Below are 23,296 nucleotides of genomic sequence, written 5' to 3'. Positions count from 1 at the left end.
GACTAGGGGCTATATCGTCCCCAGGTCGATTGAGACTCCTACCATACACTACTAGGGGACCTCGGAATGCAGTAGTATTACCAGCAGTTCAGTCTTCTATTCACTTTTTATGTCTAAAGTAAGGAAATGTCAAACTATGAAAGCAAATGAGTCTAACTATAGTGGTCATATCTTTGCAACATTTACAGGAACTCGTAAAATCGACTGCTGGCTCATACAAGCCACCATATTTCCCTGCTCATCCCACAGCTTACTCTCGCTGTACGTGCGCCCACACCCAGCATGGTGATTGACTGCCTCCCGGAGATGCCATTCCTCCATTTTCGGACGCGGGGAAAATATCCGCAGAGCGAAATCCAAACTCGAGCAGGCTTCGACATCTTCAAGAAATAGGTGGTTATGGGCCAAGGGCAGAAATGACAAGACTCCATCCAGGATGAAGCCCAATCCAGCCATTTGTTCTCCTTCTGTCGAGAGGGCGTGCTTCACCCGAACCCAGTCTGCGGATGATTTTGCTACCGGAGATAGCTCATCTTGCGTAGTTTTGACAGTCTTTGCCAATCCCATCATGTTTTGAGCAGTAACTCCTTCTGGGCAAGGTCGACCTTCATAGAGGTTTCGGGAGAGTCCAAAGAGGGTATTGAAAGTATGATACTGCGTCTCCGTTATTTTCCCAAGTTCGACCTGACTTCTATCCACCAGACGCTCCGACGGTATGCAGTCTTTCCAGTGGCTATATTGCCGAGTGGGATGATCCGAGTAAGCGAGGAGAGATGGCTCATCCCTATGAAAGTCGGCGAGGACCTCCATACATTTCCGCACCTGGCCAGTGTCCGGGATCTCTTGTTCGACAGAGACACGATATGTGACAAAGCTTTTGGTTCGACGGAGTTCAACAGGCATGCATTTCATGACGGCCTCCGTACTTGCTGCTCGGAGATAGTGTCCGAAAACTGAGAACAGGTGAAATCCGTCTGGTGCGGTCTTATACGCGGTGTGTATTGCCAGAGCGATAGCGTAGCCGCCATATGCGATAGGTGCGGAGTTCCCCATTTTTTGAGGAAGATACGTGGAGACATAATGGTCATCAACACTCTCTACCGACACATGTTCCGCTAAAGTGTTCGCCATCGTGAAGACCCCGATATCAAAGTATCCTAGATATGTCAAGGACAAGGGCCGGGTTTGCCACGTATACCCCGGAGATGGTGTTGCGGTAATGATGCTGTGTGAAATTCAAAGTTTTGCTTTTGATATATGCAGATAGAGTGAATTAATAGCAGGCGCTCCGTTATCACAGCCACCGGCCTTGCCAGGTCTTCAACAAGGATACCTCGGTTCAAGAGATCCACTTGCATGAGGTTCGCCCCGGGATCCTTACTAGAGTCATGGATCCACCTTTCTGACGAGCTTGAAATGTTGGCAGAGAAAATACCAACCAAGATGAAGGAGGGATTACGGAGTATATGCTTCCAAATTAGTGCAAGTTTCTGCGGATATTGATGATGGCCAGCTTATTACATTCAGCCTATTCCAATTTCGCCCTTTCCGATGTAGCGGACTAGCTCTCTATCATATCACGTAAAGGTGACGTGGCTCCTAACATCTGGAAACTGTGAAGTCAGGCCATGGTGTGGGATTTGGCACAATTGTTGGCCCATTTAGAAGATACCGACTACAACAAGGTTAAGTTGGCCGACTGTGCCGAATCCCGCCTGGTATCAAGCCGGTTAACCCGGAAGCAACGGCGCCATCCCACTAATACGATATTCAGTTCTTCCTTGTTGGCTCGGTTTGTTGAGAGTCGCCCTGCCTCGGCTGATGTTCAGTAATCTCTAATTTGATCACCAATGTCATCAACCACGCCCTTGTTTGCGTCTTTCATCAGGATCTCCTCTACCCAAGGAGTAATGCCCTTCTTGGCCACAAGCTCCAGCATTTCCCTTATCTCATTCCGATCAGTGAGCTTTCAGCGACCACCCTTCCACACCTAGCATCATATAACTTCACTTCGAAGGGCGTGCAAATCCGAACCACAAATTCCACAGGCCAAAGAAATCCGTATTATCACTCCCGTCCCCAGTCCCAATACTGTCCACCTGCGGTCCCATCACCTCACACTGCTGCGGGACACCAATCTGGTTCGCCTGGCACCGGAACGAGTACCATGCCCCGTGTCACTCTACAGGTCTAGTCTATATCAATGACCGCGCCAGGGGCAGTTTCTTCGTATAATGATAGCTTCAATGATTGAGGGAAATACATTGACGGGCATATTCCAATTCTAGGTAGGATATTCGGGCTCGGAATTCAATTTATATCCTGACCGGTATAGAGCAAAGGCTAGCCTCCTGCATAGCCAGGAATGCCTACATATACAAATCAAGACATATTCACCGGAACCTTGGAGATATACTCCAGATACCTCTTAGTAGACCTTCTCCGCAGAGTCTTCCCATACCTAACCATAATAAGAAACGTCGACGTGCAGACCAGGGACATAATCCCAGCCATGATAAAACAATTCTGCAAACCCATACTCGTATACCAAGGCGTAATTGCATAGCTGAAACCAAACCCAATCGTATTACGCATCATCATCACCGATACCGTCGACTCGCCGCCGATTTCCTTCAGACAGTCGACATTATATGATATCGCGATGGCACCGCCCGTGACGGTTCCAAATGTCATCAATGCCAGCCCGAATACAAGGCCTATCCAGTGGATATTATGGTGCGCGCCTACGCCCCATAGAATTAACCCTGCTGCTGAGATGACCCCTGAGACTAGGAGTGGCCAGAGCCGGTGCTCGGGCTCGCGGATGCCACCATTACGCCGGGCAAGAGCAAGCGCAAAGTAGTCCGCACCTGGCCCGCACCAGGCTGCGGCGAGGGCGGCGCCGATGATAGGGCCTGTATATACACAGCCAACAAGGGCGGCTGACCAATTGTAGGGAGGTGCACTGAGCACAGGGCTGGTTGTACCGTTCAGCACATTATACCAGGCCAGGTTGATTCCGTAAAGGAATCCAGACCAGAGGACGGTAGGGAACTGGAATATAAAGATAACTGGGTAGTAGATCATGCGGATCATGTCCATGTTGCTGGGGCGGTTGGCGAGCGCAGTGAAAAACTTGAAGCTTTTGGCGAGGTGGAGGAAGCCTTTAGGGCTGTTCTCAGGAGTTATGTCCGGGATGGGCTCGGGATTGGGAGGTGGTGGTACTTGGGATATCGTGCCAGAAGCAGTAATGTCTTCTTCCCAGCTTTGATGATTTTTTAGGACCGGTGTTGGCGAGGAAGGGGACCGTCTTTCTTCATCGTCAGATGCCCCGGACGGCTTCAAGTTACTCGTGTTCTCGCCTTCGACGGAGTCTCGGAAGTAGATAGTTTCTTCGAGGAACAGGAATAAGACCACGAAGCAGAATGCTGCGAAAATGGCTCCAAATTGCATGGTCCAGCGCCAGCCGTATGCATCATTGAACCATCCAGCCACCAGGGGGGCGATAAACGTAGACCCAAATAGGACAAAGGTATAGACACTCGTAAATGCTCCACGTTCGTGAGCGAAAAAGAGATCAAAGATCGTGACTTCAGGTAATGCTTCGAAAGGGGATGCAATAATGCCGATAAGTACACGGTGCGCATACCATTCGCCCACAGTACTGGAATATGCGGTCCACATGGCCATAGGCACAACCAGTAGCGTTGATAGGAGATATACACCACGACGGCCATAAGTCAGGGCCAGCGGCTGCCAGATTAACGCAGGCCCCCAGCCAAAGAATAGGATCATAAGGCCATTGCCTTGAACTAGGGTGGCCGTATCGATGCCTGTATCGCGTGTAATGTCCGAGAGAAGTGAGTACTGCAGGGAGGTCGGGATACCCATAGCGAGATTATATAAATAGACCATGGATAGAGCAAGAATCTTGCGGTTTCTGGTCCAATTAAGGGGATCCTCGGGGTCAGTGCTCGGGCTGGGAACCAACACGATATCTTTACCGGCTTGCTCGTCTACATCGACTAGCCGGACTGTGCCGGGGACGAACTCGTTCGCGTCGGGGGGCATCTACGCAGATGTCCGAAAAAAAAAATAGAGAAGAAAGCAAAAGACAACAGCCCGTCAATAGGAAAGATATGGGATATGGTGATGCTTGTTTGCCCTTTTTTCTAGCTGAGCAAGAGCCGTTAAAGAGAGTTCCTTCACCCATTTAAGTAAACAGAAATCTGGGGTACTGTCCCCGTGGGGAAACCAAGAAAGGAGGAGGGGTATACACCGGTATAAAACTTCAAAGCTGGAAAACGATATAATATCCGATCTTGGCCTTGATCTCCAGCGAGGGGACACTGTTACCTCGAAGGGTATGAAATCAGTACGCCCTCCGCACCATATATCCGGAATATCCTGCTTCCCATTAGCTAAGGAGGCATGAAGAGTAGCAAGAAGCCATCTGACCAGAGAAATCTGCAAGATAAGCAAGTAATAAGGGCGGTAAATGGCAAGGTGGCGGCTATTGTTCTCCACTGCACAGACCTCAGACAAGAGAACTAGGCTGGTCAAAGATGCGGTTACCCCCTCATAAGAGTATCCGGCAGTACGGCGGAGAGGAGCAAAATCCTGCTGGATACCCGAGGCTACTCCCGAACGTAGACAGCATTCAAATATAAATCGTGATCTCGGAAACTGGAAGATTAGCTACATTGGAGGTTAGTGATGGGTCGCTTGACGACGCCCAGGGGATATCGGCAGACCTCTATCGTTCATGACAGTGTTTTCGGCTTCCTTGCTGTGTTCCGTCACCGGGAAACTGTCAGCGAAGATGCCAATTCTTTGAGAGCCTGGGCGGATGTAGACACCCCAATGGGAATAATAATGCACACCTATTGCTTGGCATCAGGATAAATCCAGCCAGAAATACCATTTCGGGGTATTTCATCCCTGCTATCATCATTTTATCATTAATGGGGGACTCCATGCTGGCCGATATGTCATCGCTCTCAACTAGGGCTCTGCCGATCTGTCACGATATCACCGGCTGGGTTTGCAGGCGAAGTTGTCAGTGCCCATGTTCGAATCTATAGGTATTGGTTTTAAATTAGACTGGAATAGAGAATTTTGCTCCATAAAATCTTACCTCTGGTAGTGACAGCTTATCCCCCGCATATCTTGGGCCCACCAGGTGTCCACGGCAGGGCCAGATCTATTCTAGGAACCGGTTGTCTGGTATAAATAGAAAGGACATACTAAGTCTATATGTGTAGGGATGAGTTCAAGGGCTGTTCTTTTATTTTTTTATTTTTTTTATTTTTTTTGTTTTTTTTATTTTTTTATTTTTTTATTTTTTTATTTTTTTATTTTTTTATTTTTTTATTTTTTTATTTTTTTATTTTTTTATTTTTTTATTTTTTTATTTTTATTTTTTATTTTTTTAACGTAGATAGTGCATCAATCCATTGGAGATAAATTAGAAATGTATATTTGCCTCGTTACCTGGATATGAATGTGATAGTATAAGGTTTATGCTCAATGTTAAACCCTCCTGGGTTTTAAAAATATATCTCTGCAAAGCCACTACAATATTGTCGGGTCATTAGGGCGTGCACTACCCGGGCATCGATCATCCAGTGGATACAGACTTGAGCACAATGAATTGTTCCTAGGTATAATGTTAACAATAATTTATCATATAATATTAGGCTCTACAAAACCAGGGATCATTTAGCCTTTTCTCTGTTCAAGGAGTCTAGATTCCTCGTGGATGTGTCCGTAATCGGCAATTCGGACCCTGACATGGTTGCCAACGCCACAACCAGATTTTACTGCAGGTATTGACGTCGATTTCCAGGAGGCTGAAGTATAATAAATAATCCGACATCGGCCCGGCCACGTTTGTTCCACGTTTGTTTCACGTTTGCTCCACGTTCAAGTCTGGATCTCGTATCGAAGTGGCCTTGGCGATGCCCTATTAATACTTTGTCATTGGATGTCAGTTAATGGTAGGGCTCGAGCCAAATTAATCGTGCACTGCCTAGATTTTCTGTCTTTGGTATCCCCACAAGGCGCCGATGTCTTGCCGATGGCGATATTTTAAGGATTACACGCCCTGCTCCCGGGGCCCGTTGCTGCTTAATCTTCTAGATCGACCGCCAAAATGGTCAATGCTGCGGAAGCATGGGCGTGGGTGGGCATAGTCCTGGCCGTAGGTACGTTTAAACTGAATTAAATGAAGATGAATCCGATTGACGGAAATAGCAATGCTCCGCTATGTGTCCAGGACACTCCAGCTGGGTGGGCTTCGGAACCTGCAGCTAGAAGACCTCGCAATGGCAGTGACTGTGGTGAGTTCCATCTTACGGGGATACAAACCATCATACTGAACTTCTAGATATTCTACATACTGCTGACCGTGTTTCTAATCCAAGTCGACAAACACGGCACGAATGGAGTCCCCGCGAGTGAATCCGATACCCTCGATCCGGCGACATTCCCAGACCGCATCGTGGGTAGCAAAATGGTCGTCGCGGTCGAGCAGTTCTGGCTGGTTGCCGTCTGGGGGTGTAAACTGTGTCTACTACTGCTCTATTCTACCATGACGTGAGTCAGTCATCTATCCAGCCCTCTATGCCCTGCTGACCCTTCAGATACGGCCTCTGGCAACACCGCTTCGTCAAGATCATCGGCGCGATCTGCATCTCATCCTTCATCCTCATCGAGATCCTCTTCTTCGCCGTCTGGTGCCGCCCCTTCTCAGCCTACTGGTCCGTCCCAGCCAAAAGCCAGCAGTGCTCCGTCTACACAAACCACGTTATAATAACCCTCGCCTTCAACGTCTCAACCGACATCATGATCATGGCCATCCCGCTGCCGCTGCTCATCCGCGCCAAACTGTCCCTCTCCAAGAAAATCATCCTCTGCGCCGTCTTCTCCCTCGGCACCTTTGTCATCCTCTGCTCCATCCTCTCAAAGTGCTACTCCATCTCTAAGCCATATGGCATGGAGTGGATCGACTGGTACGTCCGCGAGGCTGCCACTGCCGTTATTGTCGCGAATATCCCTCAGACCTGGACGCTGTGTCGGCGTTTGTTTAACTGGAATTCCTTCCTATATCATTCGTCGTACAATACCCACGGCACCCGGAACAGGAGGTATGAGACCGGCAGCCGGCTTTACGGCTCGACTACCCGGCTATCTCGGTTCCGGCGTGGCGAAAGTGCGTCCAAATCGCAGCTGCGGTCGACAGTGGATGATACTGCGAATGAGCAGCGGCTGGAGATATGGGCGCTGCGGCAGTTTGATGTTACGAATGAAGCTGTCGTGGATGAGCGGAGTGAGAGTGGCAGTCTGAGTCGTGGTAGTAATACCAGTCTGGATTTTGACGCTGTGACACCGTCAGGCCCGATAAAGACGACGGTGACGGTCAAGCAGGCTGAATAGACATTCTATCTTTCTGATACTTATAGCTTGAGCAGTGGTGCTTGGGCGGGGAGTTTACCAAACCTGCACTGAATAAAATTATTGCCTACTTCGCATTTAAATATTAATAATTCCATAGACTGCCAGGAAAAGCCTTCAAATGGGTGGTCGGAATGCATCGTATAGACACATCTCATCCAGGATGTATATTTCCAAAACACAGTGTAATAGTCTAATGCGTGGAAGAGTGTATATCTAGCCGGAGCCAGTTATTAGCCTTTTGCAAACAAGAGAGGTTAAAAGGATACTATACAATGTAAAGGCCCGAGTAAGCCGCGAATAACGCCTTGCAGAAAGTAATTCCTCGAGGCCCCGTCCGAGTGCGGATGGTCCTCGAAGCCACTGTAGCAGCAGCGGGCGATGGATTAACAGGCGAAGGCCCTGATCACAGAGAGTCTGGCGGCAGCGGGCAGAGGACATGATACTGCGTAAAGTACGTATCTATAAACTGCAGAGAATGCCAGGCCAGAGTGGTTTGCCGTCGATCCATGACAGCATCGGAGGACACTGGCCATACTTAAATATGAGACCCCCCATTCTGCATCAGACATCAAGCTTTACTGCTGCTGAATACGTCGCCGCGGTAGCAAAGGATTCAAGTGCAACTGGCCTGCAGCATTGTGAGCCATGGCCCTAGACTCCTAACCATCATCACTCACTAAATCACTTTCAGGGACATTTCCTCAGTCTTACATCGCGATACGAGTAATGGAAAGGTGATAGGTCAATTTCTTAACTATTCAATCGATCGCTTGGTCAAGATGGCCGACTCCGTGTTCAGCCGCTCCCATGTATGCGCATCATAACAGGCTTGTCGACTCAGGCGAACTGCACGCCTTGTTCGCTTTCTCATCTCGCCCTCATACTCATCCAGGCCCTGCTTCGGGGTAGCCTGACCGCTAAAAATCCTATCGATGGCCTGAACCAGGTTGAATGCATCGAGAACGCCATGGTTGGCAGCCTCGCCGCGATCTAGATAGTCAGCAGAGAACAAGACAATACAGACAGACATACACATCGTCATAGCATGGGCCGCATCACCAGCAAGAGTGATCCTGCCATCCCGGTTATCCCAATCCAAGCACTCCCAATCCGCCAGAGTGATCTCAGTAACGGGCGTTCCCTGTGGAATCTCCTGCACAACACGGCATAAAAACGGCGTGAAGCTGTCCGCTCTTCTTTTCATATTCACCAGTCGTCCCTCGTCTGTACTCGCCACCTCGTCGCCTGGAGATCTAACAGGCCAGGACATACAGACCTGCGCCCGGAAGCGCTCCGGCCCAGTCCCAGCCGTCCCATTCCCAAGCGGCGTCTCCAGCACCGAGAACCAGAAAAACGTCCCTGATTGAGGCTCGCACCCTTGAAAGAGGAGCGGATCCATAGCTCGCAGCGGCTGAATCTCAGCCGGCGTCAAATCCACAGCGACACCTGTGAACCGGATGGGAAGCTGCTCGTTGCTGTATGCATCAGGCCGGAGTACACGGCGGATGAGGGACCGGCTGCCCTCAGCCCCGATTACCATCTTCCCAGTCACTCTACCTTCACTATCACCGTCGTGGTCGAATATGAGCTGCACTCGATCCGGAAAGGTACTGGTATCCACACCAACGACCCTCTTCCCCCAATGGACACGGTCTTCAATCCCAGCTAGTAGCGCCCTGCGCATTCCCTCGCGACTAACGCGCCATCGGCCAGACGGGGGGATTTTGAATCTCGGCTCACCTGTGGCTAGGTTTATGAAGAGGAATGTTCCGTTATCATTCCTAGCTACGTCCGGGTCAACCTGCACGGCTTGGATGCGCGCGAGAGTCTCGTCTGGCACGATCTGGCGCAGGTACTCCAGGACCCAGTGGAGGGTGATGGCCCAGCCTTGGCCGCGGGCATCTGGGGTTGGGTCGCGCTCGTAGATCTCGAATGGAATGCCTTTCTGGGGTTGTTAGATGGATGTTTTCGGATGGATGGGTTTACATGCCTTCTTTAATGCCTGGCCTACGGTTAGGCCGACGATGCCGGCGCCGACGATGAGGATTGGGTCGGCAGACATACTGTGGTTGTTATTGTGGCTAGGATAGTTGGAGTATAGGTATAATATAGCCTGTCGACTATCACGGTTATCGGATCTGTCGCCGTCGCATAGATAGCATGCGGGGTAGGGCGATCACTATCAGTTCTTGCATGTATGACCAGGGTATCAAAGCCAATTAGAATGCGAATTACCCGACGGCTGCAGGGTTGTTGGAGAAAGCTGACCACATCTCATCCGCTTCCTCAGTTGACCCATACAAATTTATATTCAACACCACACATGCAGTAAATCAGACAGTACTCGCCTGAAATCAAAATGTCTAACCACGAAGCCCTCAATCCAATCCACCCCTCTGTCCTGCCCCATCTCGACCCCGTCTTCATCGACCTGTACAACACCCATGTCGCCAAAACCCCAAATAAACCCATTGACCTCAGTGTCCTGCGCTCGAAATACTCCGTCCTCTACTCCTACGGAACAGGCCCAGCCCCAGAGCCCGCGCGTATATACGACTCCCAGGTACCAGGCCACAATGGCGACCTAATCCCAGTGCGCGTCTACGAGCCCGCAACTGCAGGGCCCTGGCCCGTGCATCTCGATTTCCACGGCGGCGGTACTCCCCCAAACCTGCTAATACTGTTTACAATAGAAGGGAAGCTGATAAAGAAAACAGGATGGGGCATCGGCGATCTCGACACCGAGTCGCACATCTGCAAGCACCTCGCCGTGAAAGCCGGTGTCGCGGTCATCGACATCGGATACAGACTTGTCCCTGAACACGCCTTTCCCATTGGCATCCAAGACTCGTTCGCCGCGCTGCAGTATATCCATTCTGCAGGTACATTCCCCAATATGGATACGTCCCGTATCTCGCTCGGTGGTGTGTCTGCGGGCGCCAATATCGCTCTCGTGCTGGGCCATTTGGCCCGCGATGCCGGGATCAAACTCTCCCTGATTACCGTGGGGACGCCCGTGATAGATGATATCTCGCGGTATAAAAGTGCCAGCGAGAGCCCGTTCCCATCCGTACAGGAGATGGAACATGCACCGACACTGAACTGGGCGCGTCTGCGGTGGTTCGATGATCTGAAGTGGCACAGTCTGTCGGCGGATCCGGAGATGAAGAGCAAGCAGTTGGAGGAGGTGAAATGGTATGCGAATTTGCTGGATGCGCCGAACTTCAAGGGCATGCCGCGCACGGTCATCTATACTGCTGGGTGTGATCCGCTGCGTGACGAGGGCGAGGCGTATGCGCGCAGGCTGGTGGAGGCTGGGAATGAGGTTGTCATCAAGCGGTTCCCTGGGGTTCCGCATCCGTTTATGCATATGGATAAAGGTGTGTTCTAATTCCCTAAAAGATTGGTTGGCTGGTTGAGGTGCTAATTGTTTAGATCTCTGGCAGGCGAGGGAGTTCATTGATATGACCGCTGAGCATATCCGTGTTGCGTTGCATGTAGATAGCCTCAAGACCTAACTGAGTAATATTGCTTCTAGATCTCGATGATATCTATCTTCTTAGTTCTTGCTGCTCCATCGCATACAACTGCCTTGCCAGCGGTATCACACTCTCCGCCAACCCCATGAACTGCACCCCCAGCACGCGCTGCACCCTGCTAGAATCACAAGAGTAATGAGTAGACCTGATCCTCTTTCCAGGCTCTCCAACCGGAACTCTGCCCCGTGTTTCCGGTAGTGCATCCCGGACAACATCCGCGATCTCCTGCGTATCGTATGCACCTGCCGTGACGAGGAATCGCTCATGAGAAGGGAGATCCACCGTCAGAGCCTTCAGCGACACGATAGCCAGGTCATCGACATCTACCCAGACTGCCGTACCATCAGCTATGATTCGCAAAAGGGAGGAACAAAACAAACCAGGCGCCTTGGTTGCAGGAATCCCATTATCTCCCTTCAGTACATCCCATACAATCCCGTTACTGACATTCAGCTGGTCCAAGGACTCAATCGGGTGCAGCATCGTCCCAAAAACCATTCCAGGACAGAGAGTTACCAGTTTATACTGTACCTCATGCTCACGGACAAAATCCCACGCCGCCCTCTCCGCAACAACCTTGCTGGCCCGATACGCCGTTGCCTGCCGCAGTTGGTTGCCACATTAGCATCATATATATACACATATACTTACAGGGTACATACAACAACACCAGAAACCCCATCCTCATACCCAAGCGGACTCCAGTCCTCCTCGGTATACACCTTTCCAGGCCACAGTCCCTTGGCAGCATCATAAACAGCCGCAAAGCTGGACATGATAACCACCTTCCTCACACTGTCTGTCTGGGCCGCTGCCTCGCATACCGCCACCGTGCCCTTAATCGCAGGGCGCAGAAGCTTCTCTTCGAACTCGCCTGGCGCCGCGTCATAGGTGAAGGCGCTGGCAAGATGCAGCACTGCGTCGCACTCGCTCATGGCGGCGCGCATGGCCGTCGCGTCCGTCGGGTCGGGGATGACTAGGAGGTCTAGATTTGGCACTCCATTTCCAGTCCCACACGCAGACGAGAGGGCCGTGCGAGTAGCATCGGCCTTTTCGTCGGTGCGCACGGTGCCGCGCACGCGAAGGCGGGAACTGTGTGAGAGGATGCGGGTGATGCAATGGGCGGCGATGAAGCCGTTGGCGCCGGTTACGAGGATTGTAGACATGACTGATTCAATATTGATGTCCTGTGTAGCCTGTAGGATTGGACGTATTTATATACATGGCTGCTATTACTAGGTCCTGCTCCGTCGGATAATGATACTCTACTAAACTACTCCACCGTCGACTAATAAACATATCGGAAAGACACATCATGCATGTCCCCCTCACGACTCTCCAGTTTTGCCTCCATCCGACTCCGTGCTGGGCCTCCTGTACGTGCTGCCCGCGCGTTGCGTATCCCATATACAATGCGCAGACTCGTGGCCACGACGATGGCGCCTGCATTAACGGCTAGAATGGTGATCTTGGCGGGAATATACCTGTATTATTAGCATTTATCATTATAGTTCCAGCTGCTAGGATTGATAAGACATACTCTGGGGCATCTTTGGCCTGGAAAGTCAGTGGGCCGATGATGTTGGCGATGCTGAACGCTGCAGAGACGAGGGAGCTTCCTGCCACCTACTCCGTACTATGGTCAATATTTTGCTTCACTGCTTGCTGCTTTCTTTAGATAGGGGGTGTAAGCACCTTCATGGTGTATCCCTTGAAATTGGCGCCAGTCCACGCGAATATCAACGCCAAAGGGGCGACAGTCTTATCAGCATTAGCAAGTATATATCTACAAAGGAAGAAGCAGGATCGTACCGTATTCACCAAATAAATCCCCGCCAAACACCCAGCCTGGTTCGTGCCAGGCAAAAACGACATCAAACAAGACCCCAGCAGCGTCGGAACGAGCAGGATATCAATCGCCACCCAGCGCGAGTATCCCCGTGCAATCGCCCAAGTGGACAGCATCGTCGCCGCAATACTCACAACCCCAGAGGGCATATTCAACAGCGCACTCTGTTTGCTGCTATACCCAAAATCCTTGATCAAGATGGCACTAAACGTCGTGATCACCCCGCTGGGAATGGTGATGAGAATCGCCAACAAGACCAGCAGCCACGTCTGCGCATCCCCCGTCGCCTCAAGCAGCGACTCCCACCGGAATACCTTCTCCCCGACACCAGCTGTATCAGCGCGAAGTCTCTCGGCGATTCTCTCCCGCTGGGCTTGCGTGAGGAACCCTGTCGCCTTCATCGGCGATTCAGGCAGGATACATACCACAAGGATGGAAGCAAGGATATTCACCGCGCCGACAGCAACGAACATGATGCGCCAGCCGTGGAATGGCAGCTGGGGCGGGGCATGCTGCGCTCCGAACGAGATGAGCCCGCCGATGATCTGGCCCATGCCTAGGCCGCTGTACCAGAGCCCGAAGCGCGGGGTGGACTCGGCTCTTGTGTACCACATGCTGGTGTAGATGGTCAAGGCGGGTGCTGTTATTGTCAGAATGGGTAGGCTGGATAGATAAGTTTAGATAGGGATTACCGATTACTGCTTCCATCATCCCGAGCAGGACGCGTAGGGCGCATAGGCCTGCGTAGTTCTTGACTGCGGCGGAGCAGCAGAGCGTTACGCCCCAGAAGAAGACGTTCACTCCTAGGACTTTGGTTATGGGGAATCGTTGGAGGAGGATGCCTAGACTTGTTAGCCAGTTACAATGAAAGGAGGGAATGCGAACCCTGAGGCACTTCAGCCACGGCGTAAGCAATGAAGAAGGCCGTCGCGAGCCACGAGAAGTCATTCCCACTCATTCCTAGGTCCTCCTGCAGGCCCATCACATTGGCGTACTGACGTTCATCACGGTTAGCACAGCCAGGGCATAATCAGAGGGAAGCTAACATTCAGAGAAATCTTATCCACAAACTGCAGGAAATAAGTCAGAAACATGACCGGCAAGATCCGCCAGTCGATGCGACGCAGCAGCGCGGTGTCGTCGTGGCAATCGCCGGCATTGTCCACCTTGTCGGGTATGTTGTCGTTGGTGTCCATGTCTGTTCATGTTGGGGCGGATGGAGCTGCGTCTTAAAGCAGTTGTGTCTTATCAGTGGGTATCGTTGTACTGCGGGGATGAAGCTATACGCTAGTCATGCACCCGTCGCATAGATAGCACTAGGAAGATGGACTATGATCGGGAATGCCGTATATAGATATATATATATCTAAATATATATGATAAGGATAAGCACTGCAAAAAATCACAATCTACATCAGAAAGAAAATGTCCCTCAACGTGGCCATCATCGGCGCTGGCCTAGGAGGTCTTGCTGCCGCCATTTCCCTCCGCCGCCAGGGCCACAACGTCACGATCTTCGAGCGATATGACTTCGCAGGCGAGGTAGGCGCATCGCTAAGCGCAGCAAGCAACGGGTCAAGGTTCCTAGAGGAATGGGGAGTCGACGTCAAGGCCGCGAAGCCGGTGATCCTCAAGAAGTTGATCATGCACGATTGGCGCAGTGGGCAGGTCGAGAACGAGTATGGGCTGGGCGATTACAAGGCCAGATTCGGGACGGTATACTGCCTTTGTCTACCTACATAGCTGGTGGTTCTAGAGTGTGCTAACCAGGCAGGACTATAATAACTTCCACCGGATCGATATCCACCAGCAGCTCCTACGTTCGGGTCTCGAGACGGAGGGTGAGGGCCCGCCGTGTACGATCCAACTGAATCACAAGGTAATAGCTCTTGACGCGGAACTGGGATCAATCGGTTTCGAAAATGGCGATTCTTTCACAGCGGACCTCATAGTTGCTGCGGACGGTATCAGGGTACGCCCAAACCCGATACCTATCTCTCTCAGTGCTAATACTATTCAGTCCCAATCCCGGCAATTCATTGGGATAACTCCCAAATTCTCCATGTCCACCTCCTGCTGCTACCGCTGCATAATCGGCGCGGACAAGCTGCGGGAACTCGGACTGGAGGACTACATCGACAACGAGGCCATCGAGTACTGGGGCGGCTTCGGCATTGACAAGATCGTCATGTCGCCTTGTAGTAATGGCGAGGTGGTCTCGTGCTACTGCTTCTACCCGGCTGAATATAACGAACTGCGTGAGGACGGGTGGAATATCAGTGCGACGCCGCAACAGCTAGTGGATACGTTTCCTCAATTGGATGCGCGGATGAAGAAGCTGATGTGGAATGCGGAGGATATTATAATGTGGAGATGTATGTGCCTTCAATTTCATCGTTTGTATGCTGCTAACAGATATTGTACTGCTAAAGTGTATCGACACGAGCCGTATCCATATTGGACCAAAGGGAAGGTGTGCTTGCTTGGTGATGCCGGTATTCCCCTAATATCTAGCTATTTATTCAATTATTTAATTAGCTAAACAGCACACCCAATGATGCCTGATCAATCCCAAGGCTCATGCATGGCCTTCGAAGATGCCGGCGCCCTCGGGCTCATCTACCACCGCGATTTCCAGTCCCAGTACTCCATTGCAGACGGACTACATTTATACGAAAGCCTGCGCAAACCACGCGCAACCCGCGTCCAAGAGGCCAGTTTCCGGGCAAGAGAGAATCTCAACGAGCGCATCGGCTGGAGTTCTGGGGCGGACCAGCCGGGGAAATTGACCATCGAAGAGGTGTGCGGGTATGACATGCGAATGCATCTAGAACAGTTGGTGAAAGAGAAGGCGTGTCGACAGTAGATCATTAAATGAATACAACCCCGGGGAACTGAGTATACCTCACCCTGGCCCAGTTCCACTCCTGCTCCTCTGCCCAAACCGTCTCCAGTAGTTCCCTTGCCCGGCCAATATGTCCAAACCCTAGCGTATTCTCCATAACCATCAGTCTCTCCTTAGCGAGCATGCGCTTTTCAATATCTGTACTACTCGCGCCTGCGATAACCAGCGGGAAAAGAAGACTACCCTCCACAGGGCTGCCATACGGGATACTCAAGACAGCCTGCAGGATCCGCTCAAGGGCCGTTTCAACAGCGGGATGACGAGGGTCGTACCCGTCTATTACCTGGTGTAGGCGGAGACGCACAGCCCATTCGAAGGCTGTTGCTGCTTCACTATTATCCACTGGTGCAGATTCATCATACGCAGCACGCCAGCTGTCTAATCGCGCCTGGACCTGTGCAGCGGCAGTCCGGAACCCGAGGTCGGATAGCTCGTCGATGCGTCTGCTGCGGTGGGCTGCGAGGAGATTCACCATCCCCAGGATGTCAAGGAGAGCCGGTGCCATGCTGGATATTGGGTCCGCGGGGCTGGTATTCGTGGGTTCAGTCGTGGCTATAATATCGGCTAGACCGCTGCTGTTTCCCTGGCCTTTGTGGAGTAGAGGGGGCTTGCAGCGGGAGATGGTCGACATGCTGTCGAGGTAGTGGAAGAGTGTTCTACAAAACGCACCCTCTGCTGTCTCTGATGAGACTGATACTGAAGCGAGGAGGGTGCGTGCTGCTTTGAGATGCCATTTCCAGACTTTTGAGGTGCCGTCGCATAGCTCTGTGAGGCAGAGAAGCAGTACCGCGGCACAGGCTTCCAGGGTATATGGATACGATCCACTTCGAGTGAGGAGTTGGTTTACCTGTGATAGAGCTGCTCTTGTTAGTCCCAGTGCAGCCTACATAGATGACTTTACTGACCCCGCCCTTGTCGTGCCAGCGCACGCTTCCAGATCCCGGGATACACCCGTCGCCAGTGGCATCCACTTAGCCCCAGCAGTACACTCGTCAGTGTATCCGACGCCGCCGCCATCGGCACCAGTGTGGTTAGGAATGGGTTGGTGGAGTCGGTGGTAGCAGCTCGTGAAAGCGCGCGTGCCACGGTGTGCAAGTAGTGGTTGAACAGCGAGCGGTCCTCCTCGTTTTCCAGATATGGGATGTCCCCGCGCGATCCGACGGGCGTTACTACGATCTCCAACTGTATATTATCTTCAAAGGTCTCAGGGTAGGTTTCGGATACGGATGATGAACTGGCGCTCTGATCGGACGGTACACTCCAGTCTTCGCGGGTAGGCGACATACTGGGGAGGGCCGTGGCCGTGTCGGATACAGGCACGCTTTGCGACGGGTCTTGATGCTCCACATGAGAGACGGAACTCCTCCAGCGGCATGGGAGATTCAGCCGGCGGCAATCGCTGCAGCGGGGACGTGCTTCGTCGCATTTCTTCTTCCGCTGCTTGCAAGACAGGCAGCCGGCGCGGGATCGCGAGGCACGCGGCCGTCGGGCCTGTGTCTGAATCTGTGTCTGTTCTTGGCTGGACATAGGATCTATCTTGGGCTTGGCTTCGCATATGTGCCCGAGGCCTATCCAGTTAGCGAAGTGAGCTGGGTGGAGTGCGGATACGTACGGGCACAGCGGGAACAGGGAGTGCCGCCGTCGCAACGCTGCTTCTGCTCGGATTAGTGCTGGAAGAGAGACTGGACGGGGTACTGACAATCTGTGCGCATCTGGCGCATGCTTGTCCTGGGGTGTTCATGATGATGGTGGTCCGTATCACAGTTGGAGATGAGGAGAAGCGACGGAGTCTGGCTTATCAGAGCCAATGCTGATCCGACGGACATCCGACGCGTTTCCGAAGATATCAGTTAATCATTTCTCCAGGCTGTTTGTCCGGTATCTGACCGCAGCTGTCTTATCGGGCCAGTGCGCTGCCATCGTATCCAGTCGCATGTCATGCACCCCAGATCTGCATGCGGGGGGACTTACCCTCGGTTAACCCAAATAATATAAATAAGAATGTTTATGTTGTATTTCCCCTTACGTAACTATAATGCCATTCTTGATTATTCTTGTTCCCTTGAGGTATTACTGAAATAGTAAACATCTATGATTAGTATATATAAACAGACCACACCTGATAAGCGCCTTTGCCAAGCTGTTGCCTTGAATACCCAACTTCCGCGAGTTAGTATAGCCGGCCGATAGGCCTAATTTTATAGATAGAGACAAGTATCCCGTAAACTCTGCAATCTTAACATTCCTAGATGAGAACGCGAAGATTCATTAGCCTGGCGGGTTCGCGACCCTGATTCGCACAATTCCGTTGTGTCGGGACCTTCTATCCTACGCCCGCACTCCTCCAAATTCATCTCAGAGCTGTTCTTTCATATTTATAAAAAGCAAAAACATACAACAGCTGGGATTCGCATGTGGTCACCCACCATACTACTAACCAGCCGGCGTGTGGCTTAAGTACGGCTGAGCGGACGGGAAGCCCTGTTTTCCACACCCTGTGGTCGTATGTACCAGAAGGGTCTAAACGCAGGCTGATATAGACCTACAGGTCGTGAAAAGCCGACATGATATATAGCTCAATATTCCGGTTTTTTGAAGAAAAGAAGAGAAGAAGTGGGAGGAATCACTGTTCTGAAGGCCTTATCCTAATTCTGCGCTGTAATAGACCTTGAAGCATATATTAAATCTAATATATAGTTTATTCTCTAGATAGAATAGGACTGGCTTTTAAAATTGGTATAATAAGTTTAGTATAGATTGTATATATTGAAGCAGGTTCTGCGGGCTTTAATCGGCTAAATATGAACTTACCGGGTTGAGCATGTCGAGTATGAGGGAATAGCTGAAGAAGAAACCGATAATAGCAGAGCCGAGAGACAACAAGGACAGGAACCAAGCAACTACAGGCGCGTGGTACAAATATAAAATAATGACAATTTTGCTAAGAACCAGATCTCAAAGGGCCAAGACCGTGTTATTCTATCTCAACTAGTTGGAGCGTTGATTATAGTAATATTGTTGTTGTTGTTGATCGGGGATAGACTATTCACTCGTTACTGGAAATAAAGGAACGGCTAGACATGAACCAATACGCCAGGACGCCAATCAGCCATATTCCTAGGACTGCCACTGTATAGTTCATTGTGGTGGCTCTGATAGGAAGATAAAGCGGAAAGCAGCTGATGACAATAACAAATGCACACCACAGAAGCGCCAGGACGTTGACCGCATACCCCAAGAATGGGATTCGAAACCTGTCCATGCTGAAGTAACGAGGAGGGAGGAGTGATCGGCCACGGCATAGCAGCAACGCTAAAGGAGCGATATAGGTTGCTTGGTATGCTGCTGCGACACAAGAGGCGATGGCATTCCAGGCTGTATCGCTAACAACATAAAGGAGACCTAGAAGCATGCTCACAAAATAACTCACGACAATGGCTCTAACAGGAACTTGGGCCCGCTTGTTGATTTTGACGAGTACCTTGGAAAGTGGAATACATCGTTGACTAGCGAGGGCCCATATCAACCGTGAACTGGCTGTCAGCAGCTGAGATCCGCAGAAAAGGTTCAAAGGAAGCATCACGAGGGTTGAAACGGCCAATCCCCCTTTCAAGCCCAGACCGTTAACAAAAAGCTGGACGTATATCTCCCCCAGGGTCGAGTTGACCAAGGAGTCGAAGGGACCGAGAGAGAAAGGTAATAGTATTGCAAAACCAAAGCAAAAGATCGTCGACAGTAGAACCGATATGACCAGGACAAGTGGGATCGTCCGTCGAGGCTCATTGGCTTCATCTGCAAGGTGGCTCACAGCGTCTATTCCGGTCATTGCGTATACCGTTTGTGTGAGAGATAGAACGAAAACTATCCCCGAATTATCCCAACCAGTATGGTTGACAAATTCTGTAAAGACATAATGGGCAGATTGAGCATCAATATGAGACACCCAAACACCGATTGTGACAACCAAGGCGCCCAAAAGCCATGCCATTGACATTATGTTCCATGCCGGCAGGAGTCTAGGCAGCAGGTTGATCGTGATGCAGAAAATCGAAACCCCCCAGTATAGGAGACACATTTGCCAAGGAGTGAAGTGGAAGCCGTGTACGTTTGCTATGACCGCGGATATTGTCTGTGTCGAAGACAATCCCGCTGAGGCAAATGCTGTGAGATAGGCCAGCAGGTTCAAGTAGCCGGTGATGTACGTTAGGAATGGAGCTGCCCATACTGGAGAGAGACGAAGTGCCCAATACTCTGGACCACCAGCATGTGGCCAAGCAGAGGCCATCTCGGCGAGCGAGAGGACAACAGTCTGCTGGAAGAAGCCAACAATGAGAGTCCCGTACAAGAACCCAACAGGGCCACCAATATCCACAGAAACGCCAACCGTGACCAGGTAGTTCGCCCAAGATGACATGACGCTCAATTGGTACCCCAACAGGGACCAAAACGAGAACCGGTTCTGCATTGTCCCTTCACTCTCGGGAACTGATGCCTTCTCGCCAAGGCATTGGTGATGACCTGTGTCGGGTAGTTCGTGGTTCGAGCTAGGGTGTTCCATTTCGACTGACAGCTGAGTGTAGCCAGATACCCGATATGTGACTCCCAAGTGGATGCATAACGCTTTTCAAGCAACACCCCGGCATGCAACTTTGGGGTAATCTCCACTGCCTGCTTATTGAACTCCAGATGGATCGCCCATAGTGTCTCCATCACACTATTCCTGATCTGGACGAAGTGCGAGGGTCAAACTCTAAACCTTTTCGTGCCCAGATAGCGATATCAAGAACGTTGTAACCTTGACAGAGCTTCCGGAACTGGACAAAATGCGACAGAGAGACATCACTTGGAGAGGCAAGCCTCGCCTCCAGCCGGTGGGACTCGCAGTAGGCCGAGGTAGTTCAAATAGAACGCTGTTATCGCCCATCGTACCGTACCTAAACTCATCAATTCCGTTAATTCCTTCCCCCCTCCCCTGATTGCAGAAGACATGTCCTACGTGCGCACGTCCAAAGAAGTCACGGCATACGATGAATATTACTCGAAGCCTATCGAGGCCGATGGTCAAGCAATCACCGTAACGTTTACGACCACCTACGATTTCGCCCGATCCGTTGTTCCGCCCTGTTTTGAAATCCCAAGCCCCCCAACTGGGTCTGCGTTTATTTGCACAAACTCTGAGAGAATCAGAGGAATATATATAGACGAAGACGAGCAGGCAGCCGCAATCTCGCTGGACGTTCTGTTCCAAGGCAAACCAGGATCGTACAGCCTCTCTGTGTTCGTGAACCGGGACATGTCCATGGCGACGGGTCGTGAGTCCTGGGGGATGCCCAAGAAGCTGGGAGAGATATTCATGATGGGCAACGGGAAGAAGATATTTGGCGTTGGTCGCCGGAGGGGCGCCGAAATGCGGATCGAAACTGCTACCAGTCCTCCGTCTCCGGCTCGGCCTGGAACAAGGAGTACCGGAGTCTTTTATGAAATCAAAACGGGCTTGGGGGGTGGAGGAGGACCTCAACATCCGGCGATTCTGGTGGAGTTCGAGACCACTCAGGTGTTCACTCACTTGCAGGACGGTGACTTGAAAGAAACCCAGCTTACTCTCAGCGGAACTCCAGATGATCCCTTGGACACAATTCCCATTCAGAAACTGGATTCAGCTAGTTACTCTGGATATGAATCTTCAACCAGACTAGTGCGGGAGGTTGAGCTTGATAGAGACTTTGATTTCCGTCCTTATGTGTATGGCAAGTTTTATGACCATTGGCCGGGTACATGCGAAAGGAAGAAAGAGTCGTCTTCTTAAATTACTAGCATTTAGTGGTATCTAGATGAATCTCCAGCAATTCATTGAAATCTCTATAGATACCGGAGCTACAAAGACTACCAGGAAGTCGACAGGATTGGAATACAATTCAATCCAGTCTACGTAAGCTCAATATGAGTAAACTACGACTGTAGTCACCCACTTTACGTGGTGGTGATAACAGTCCATGACTGGGTTGTGGGTCTGTCTTCTGGAGACATCGCATTTGGTCTCAGATGGGAAGAAAAAAAAAAAAAAAAGGAAAAGCAAATCTAGGCTAATGATCGGAATTTCCCTTTTCTACCAGAGTACGAGATGCCGGAGCTCAAATGGTCGGTAAATTACGCTTAGGGCACCCGAGAAGATACATTGATTCAATTTCCATGACTGCGTATAAAAGGTGGCAGCTGCTCACAATTCTATTCTTCCGTCTCTACACAGCATACATCTTTCTTTCCTTCGAACCTCTAGCAAAATGCCATTCGTCGCCACCCCAGACCAGGTCAAGGCATTCCAGGCCTTCTCAAGCCGCCCAGGCTTCTCACAGGAAGCCATCAGCGTGGACTTTACCACCACCTCAGACTTTGTGAACAGCGTCCTCCCACCTGGCCTAGAGGCTGCCGACCGCCCAGTGGGCACCGTGTCCATCTCAACCTGGGAAAGCAAGCTCTGCGGAGAGTTCGAATGCACAATGGTCTCCCTCCAGGCGAAGCACAAGGGTGTTGAGGGCAAATACATCCTTACCCTTCTCGTGAGCGGCGACATGCCCGTCACCTGGGGTCGCGAGATATGGGGCGAGATCAAGAAGACAGGCGTCTGCCAGCTCTATCGAAGTGGCAATCGTCGATATGGGTACGGCGAGCGCAAGGGAGTGCGTCTGGTCGAGCTTAGTGCTGATTTCGAGACTGAGACGCCAGGCAACGTTGAAAGATCCTTGGGGTATGAGATCAAGGCCTATCCCTCCGCCACTGGCATTGGTCTGCACGACGACCCGCGACTGGTTACGCTCGATATTGTGGAGCATAATACAAAACGCGCAACTGGGAAGGGCAAACTCGTCCTCCGAGGAACCAAGAGCGACCCGCTTCACGAGATTCCAGTGCTCTCGATTGGCGATTTCACCTATGTTAGTGGCGTGTCCGAGTACAGTGTCCTGAGCGAGACTCCGTTGAATGTAGGAGACGCGTATCTTCCTTACCTTATTGGGCGGCACTATGATGATTTGCGTGTATTTCACATTGGTGATAGCTTTGACCCCAGTGAGCAGGAAGAAGACGAGATTTTTCCGGTGCAGCGACTTCAATCCTCATAGATGTGCCTGAGTGAATGGATTGTGCAGAAATAGGGAATGTTATCCAGTTTGCTTAACATATACACATATATATATATGTTTCCTTCTCATCTCAGGCCAAGCAAGATAGAGTGGCGCGTTTGCTTGTCCATTTCTATCCAGATACAGTTCGTGCTGCAAGCCAACAGTGTAAACGGCGTTATAAGTCAAGAGCGTATTCCACCATTATTTGATGCCGGATATGGGGCACTTATGATATCCTCATTAGGCATTGTGGCCACATGTGGGTACGCATGTACAACGCTGGGGAGGCGTAAAGTTCCTAGTCAGAATTAATTCGGCTGGCAGACTGATCCTAATATCCTTATCCTCCCATACCTATTGGAGGTGGGAGTCAAGCACTCGGCAGCGGCGGGGCGAGAATTGGAGTCAGTATCTCGATCGCAGA

General features: G+C 51.0%; 11 protein-coding genes across 11 annotated transcripts; 5 read left to right on the top strand and 6 right to left on the bottom strand.

Moving 5' to 3' along the window:
• Positions 1–89: 89 nt before the first annotated feature.
• Positions 90–1,481, bottom strand: ASPVEDRAFT_36138 (thioesterase family protein). Its single transcript, XM_040811141.1, has one exon. The coding sequence runs from the start codon at positions 1,129–1,131 to the stop codon at positions 166–168; it is 966 nt and encodes a 321-aa protein (XP_040662510.1). The 5' UTR covers positions 1,132–1,481; the 3' UTR covers positions 90–165.
• Positions 1,482–2,221: 740 nt separating this feature from the next.
• On the bottom strand, positions 2,222–4,171 carry ASPVEDRAFT_36137 (uncharacterized protein). Its single transcript, XM_040811140.1, has one exon. It carries the CDS (start codon positions 4,069–4,071, stop codon positions 2,383–2,385), a length of 1,689 nt encoding a protein of 562 aa, XP_040662509.1. The 5' UTR covers positions 4,072–4,171; the 3' UTR covers positions 2,222–2,382.
• A 1,983-nt stretch (positions 4,172–6,154) lies between these two features.
• Positions 6,155–7,437, top strand: ASPVEDRAFT_78497 (uncharacterized protein; the record flags this gene model as incomplete). Its single annotated transcript, XM_040816562.1, has 4 exons — positions 6,155–6,206; positions 6,256–6,341; positions 6,389–6,597; positions 6,645–7,437. The coding sequence occupies 4 exons, from the start codon at positions 6,155–6,157 to the stop codon at positions 7,435–7,437; spliced, it is 1,140 nt and encodes a 379-aa protein (XP_040662508.1).
• Positions 7,438–8,061: 624 nt separating this feature from the next.
• Positions 8,062–9,520, bottom strand: ASPVEDRAFT_58603 (FAD-dependent oxidoreductase; the record flags this gene model as incomplete). Its single annotated transcript, XM_040815427.1, has 4 exons — positions 8,062–8,086; positions 8,136–8,448; positions 8,491–9,403; positions 9,449–9,520. 3 exons carry the CDS (start codon positions 9,518–9,520, stop codon positions 8,213–8,215), a joined length of 1,221 nt encoding a protein of 406 aa, XP_040662507.1. The 3' UTR covers positions 8,062–8,086; positions 8,136–8,212.
• Positions 9,521–9,749: 229 nt separating this feature from the next.
• On the top strand, positions 9,750–11,149 carry ASPVEDRAFT_158401 (alpha/beta hydrolase). Its single transcript, XM_040808559.1, has 3 exons — positions 9,750–10,115; positions 10,176–10,838; positions 10,894–11,149. Exons 1-3 carry the CDS (start codon positions 9,818–9,820, stop codon positions 10,974–10,976), a joined length of 1,044 nt encoding a protein of 347 aa, XP_040662506.1. The 5' UTR covers positions 9,750–9,817; the 3' UTR covers positions 10,977–11,149.
• ASPVEDRAFT_58601 (uncharacterized protein) lies at positions 10,745–14,042 on the bottom strand (the record flags this gene model as incomplete). Its single annotated transcript, XM_040815426.1, has 11 exons — positions 10,745–10,838; positions 10,894–11,329; positions 11,378–11,597; positions 11,660–12,193; positions 12,310–12,481; positions 12,538–12,623; positions 12,693–12,758; positions 12,810–13,486; positions 13,539–13,688; positions 13,732–13,840; positions 13,893–14,042. The coding sequence occupies 10 exons, from the start codon at positions 14,040–14,042 to the stop codon at positions 11,010–11,012; spliced, it is 2,484 nt and encodes an 827-aa protein (XP_040662505.1). The 3' UTR covers positions 10,745–10,838; positions 10,894–11,009.
• A 229-nt stretch (positions 14,043–14,271) lies between these two features.
• Positions 14,272–15,712, top strand: ASPVEDRAFT_120797 (uncharacterized protein; the record flags this gene model as incomplete). The annotated part of the gene is made up of 5 exons (XM_040805823.1): positions 14,272–14,562; positions 14,621–14,818; positions 14,867–15,221; positions 15,279–15,341; positions 15,393–15,712. 5 exons carry the CDS (start codon positions 14,272–14,274, stop codon positions 15,710–15,712), a joined length of 1,227 nt encoding a protein of 408 aa, XP_040662504.1.
• Positions 15,230–17,625, bottom strand: ASPVEDRAFT_58600 (uncharacterized protein). The gene is made up of 4 exons (XM_040815425.1): positions 17,451–17,625; positions 17,364–17,406; positions 16,657–17,319; positions 15,230–16,609 (listed from the first exon to the last, which is right to left on the bottom strand). Exons 1-4 carry the CDS (start codon positions 17,490–17,492, stop codon positions 15,717–15,719), a joined length of 1,641 nt encoding a protein of 546 aa, XP_040662503.1. The 5' UTR covers positions 17,493–17,625; the 3' UTR covers positions 15,230–15,716.
• Positions 17,626–18,797: 1,172 nt separating this feature from the next.
• ASPVEDRAFT_121582 (uncharacterized protein) lies at positions 18,798–20,216 on the bottom strand (the record flags this gene model as incomplete). The annotated part of the gene is made up of 1 exon (XM_040805899.1): positions 18,798–20,216. The coding sequence occupies one exon, from the start codon at positions 20,214–20,216 to the stop codon at positions 18,798–18,800; it is 1,419 nt and encodes a 472-aa protein (XP_040662502.1).
• Positions 20,217–20,738: 522 nt separating this feature from the next.
• ASPVEDRAFT_23728 (acetoacetate decarboxylase family protein) lies at positions 20,739–21,557 on the top strand (the record flags this gene model as incomplete). Its single annotated transcript, XM_040809579.1, has 1 exon — positions 20,739–21,557. One exon carries the CDS (start codon positions 20,739–20,741, stop codon positions 21,555–21,557), a length of 819 nt encoding a protein of 272 aa, XP_040662501.1.
• Positions 21,558–22,032: 475 nt separating this feature from the next.
• On the top strand, positions 22,033–22,869 carry ASPVEDRAFT_78488 (acetoacetate decarboxylase family protein; the record flags this gene model as incomplete). Its single annotated transcript, XM_040816560.1, has 1 exon — positions 22,033–22,869. One exon carries the CDS (start codon positions 22,033–22,035, stop codon positions 22,867–22,869), a length of 837 nt encoding a protein of 278 aa, XP_040662500.1.
• Between the last annotated feature and the right edge of the window lie 427 nt (positions 22,870–23,296).

This window comes from Aspergillus versicolor (assembly GCF_001890125.1).
Source record: "Aspergillus versicolor CBS 583.65 unplaced genomic scaffold ASPVEscaffold_1, whole genome shotgun sequence".
NCBI classification, from domain to species: Eukaryota; Fungi; Ascomycota; class Eurotiomycetes; order Eurotiales; family Aspergillaceae; genus Aspergillus; species Aspergillus versicolor.
The sequence above is the reverse complement of the archived record's forward strand: the minus strand, read 5'-3'. Positions and strand labels throughout refer to the sequence as shown.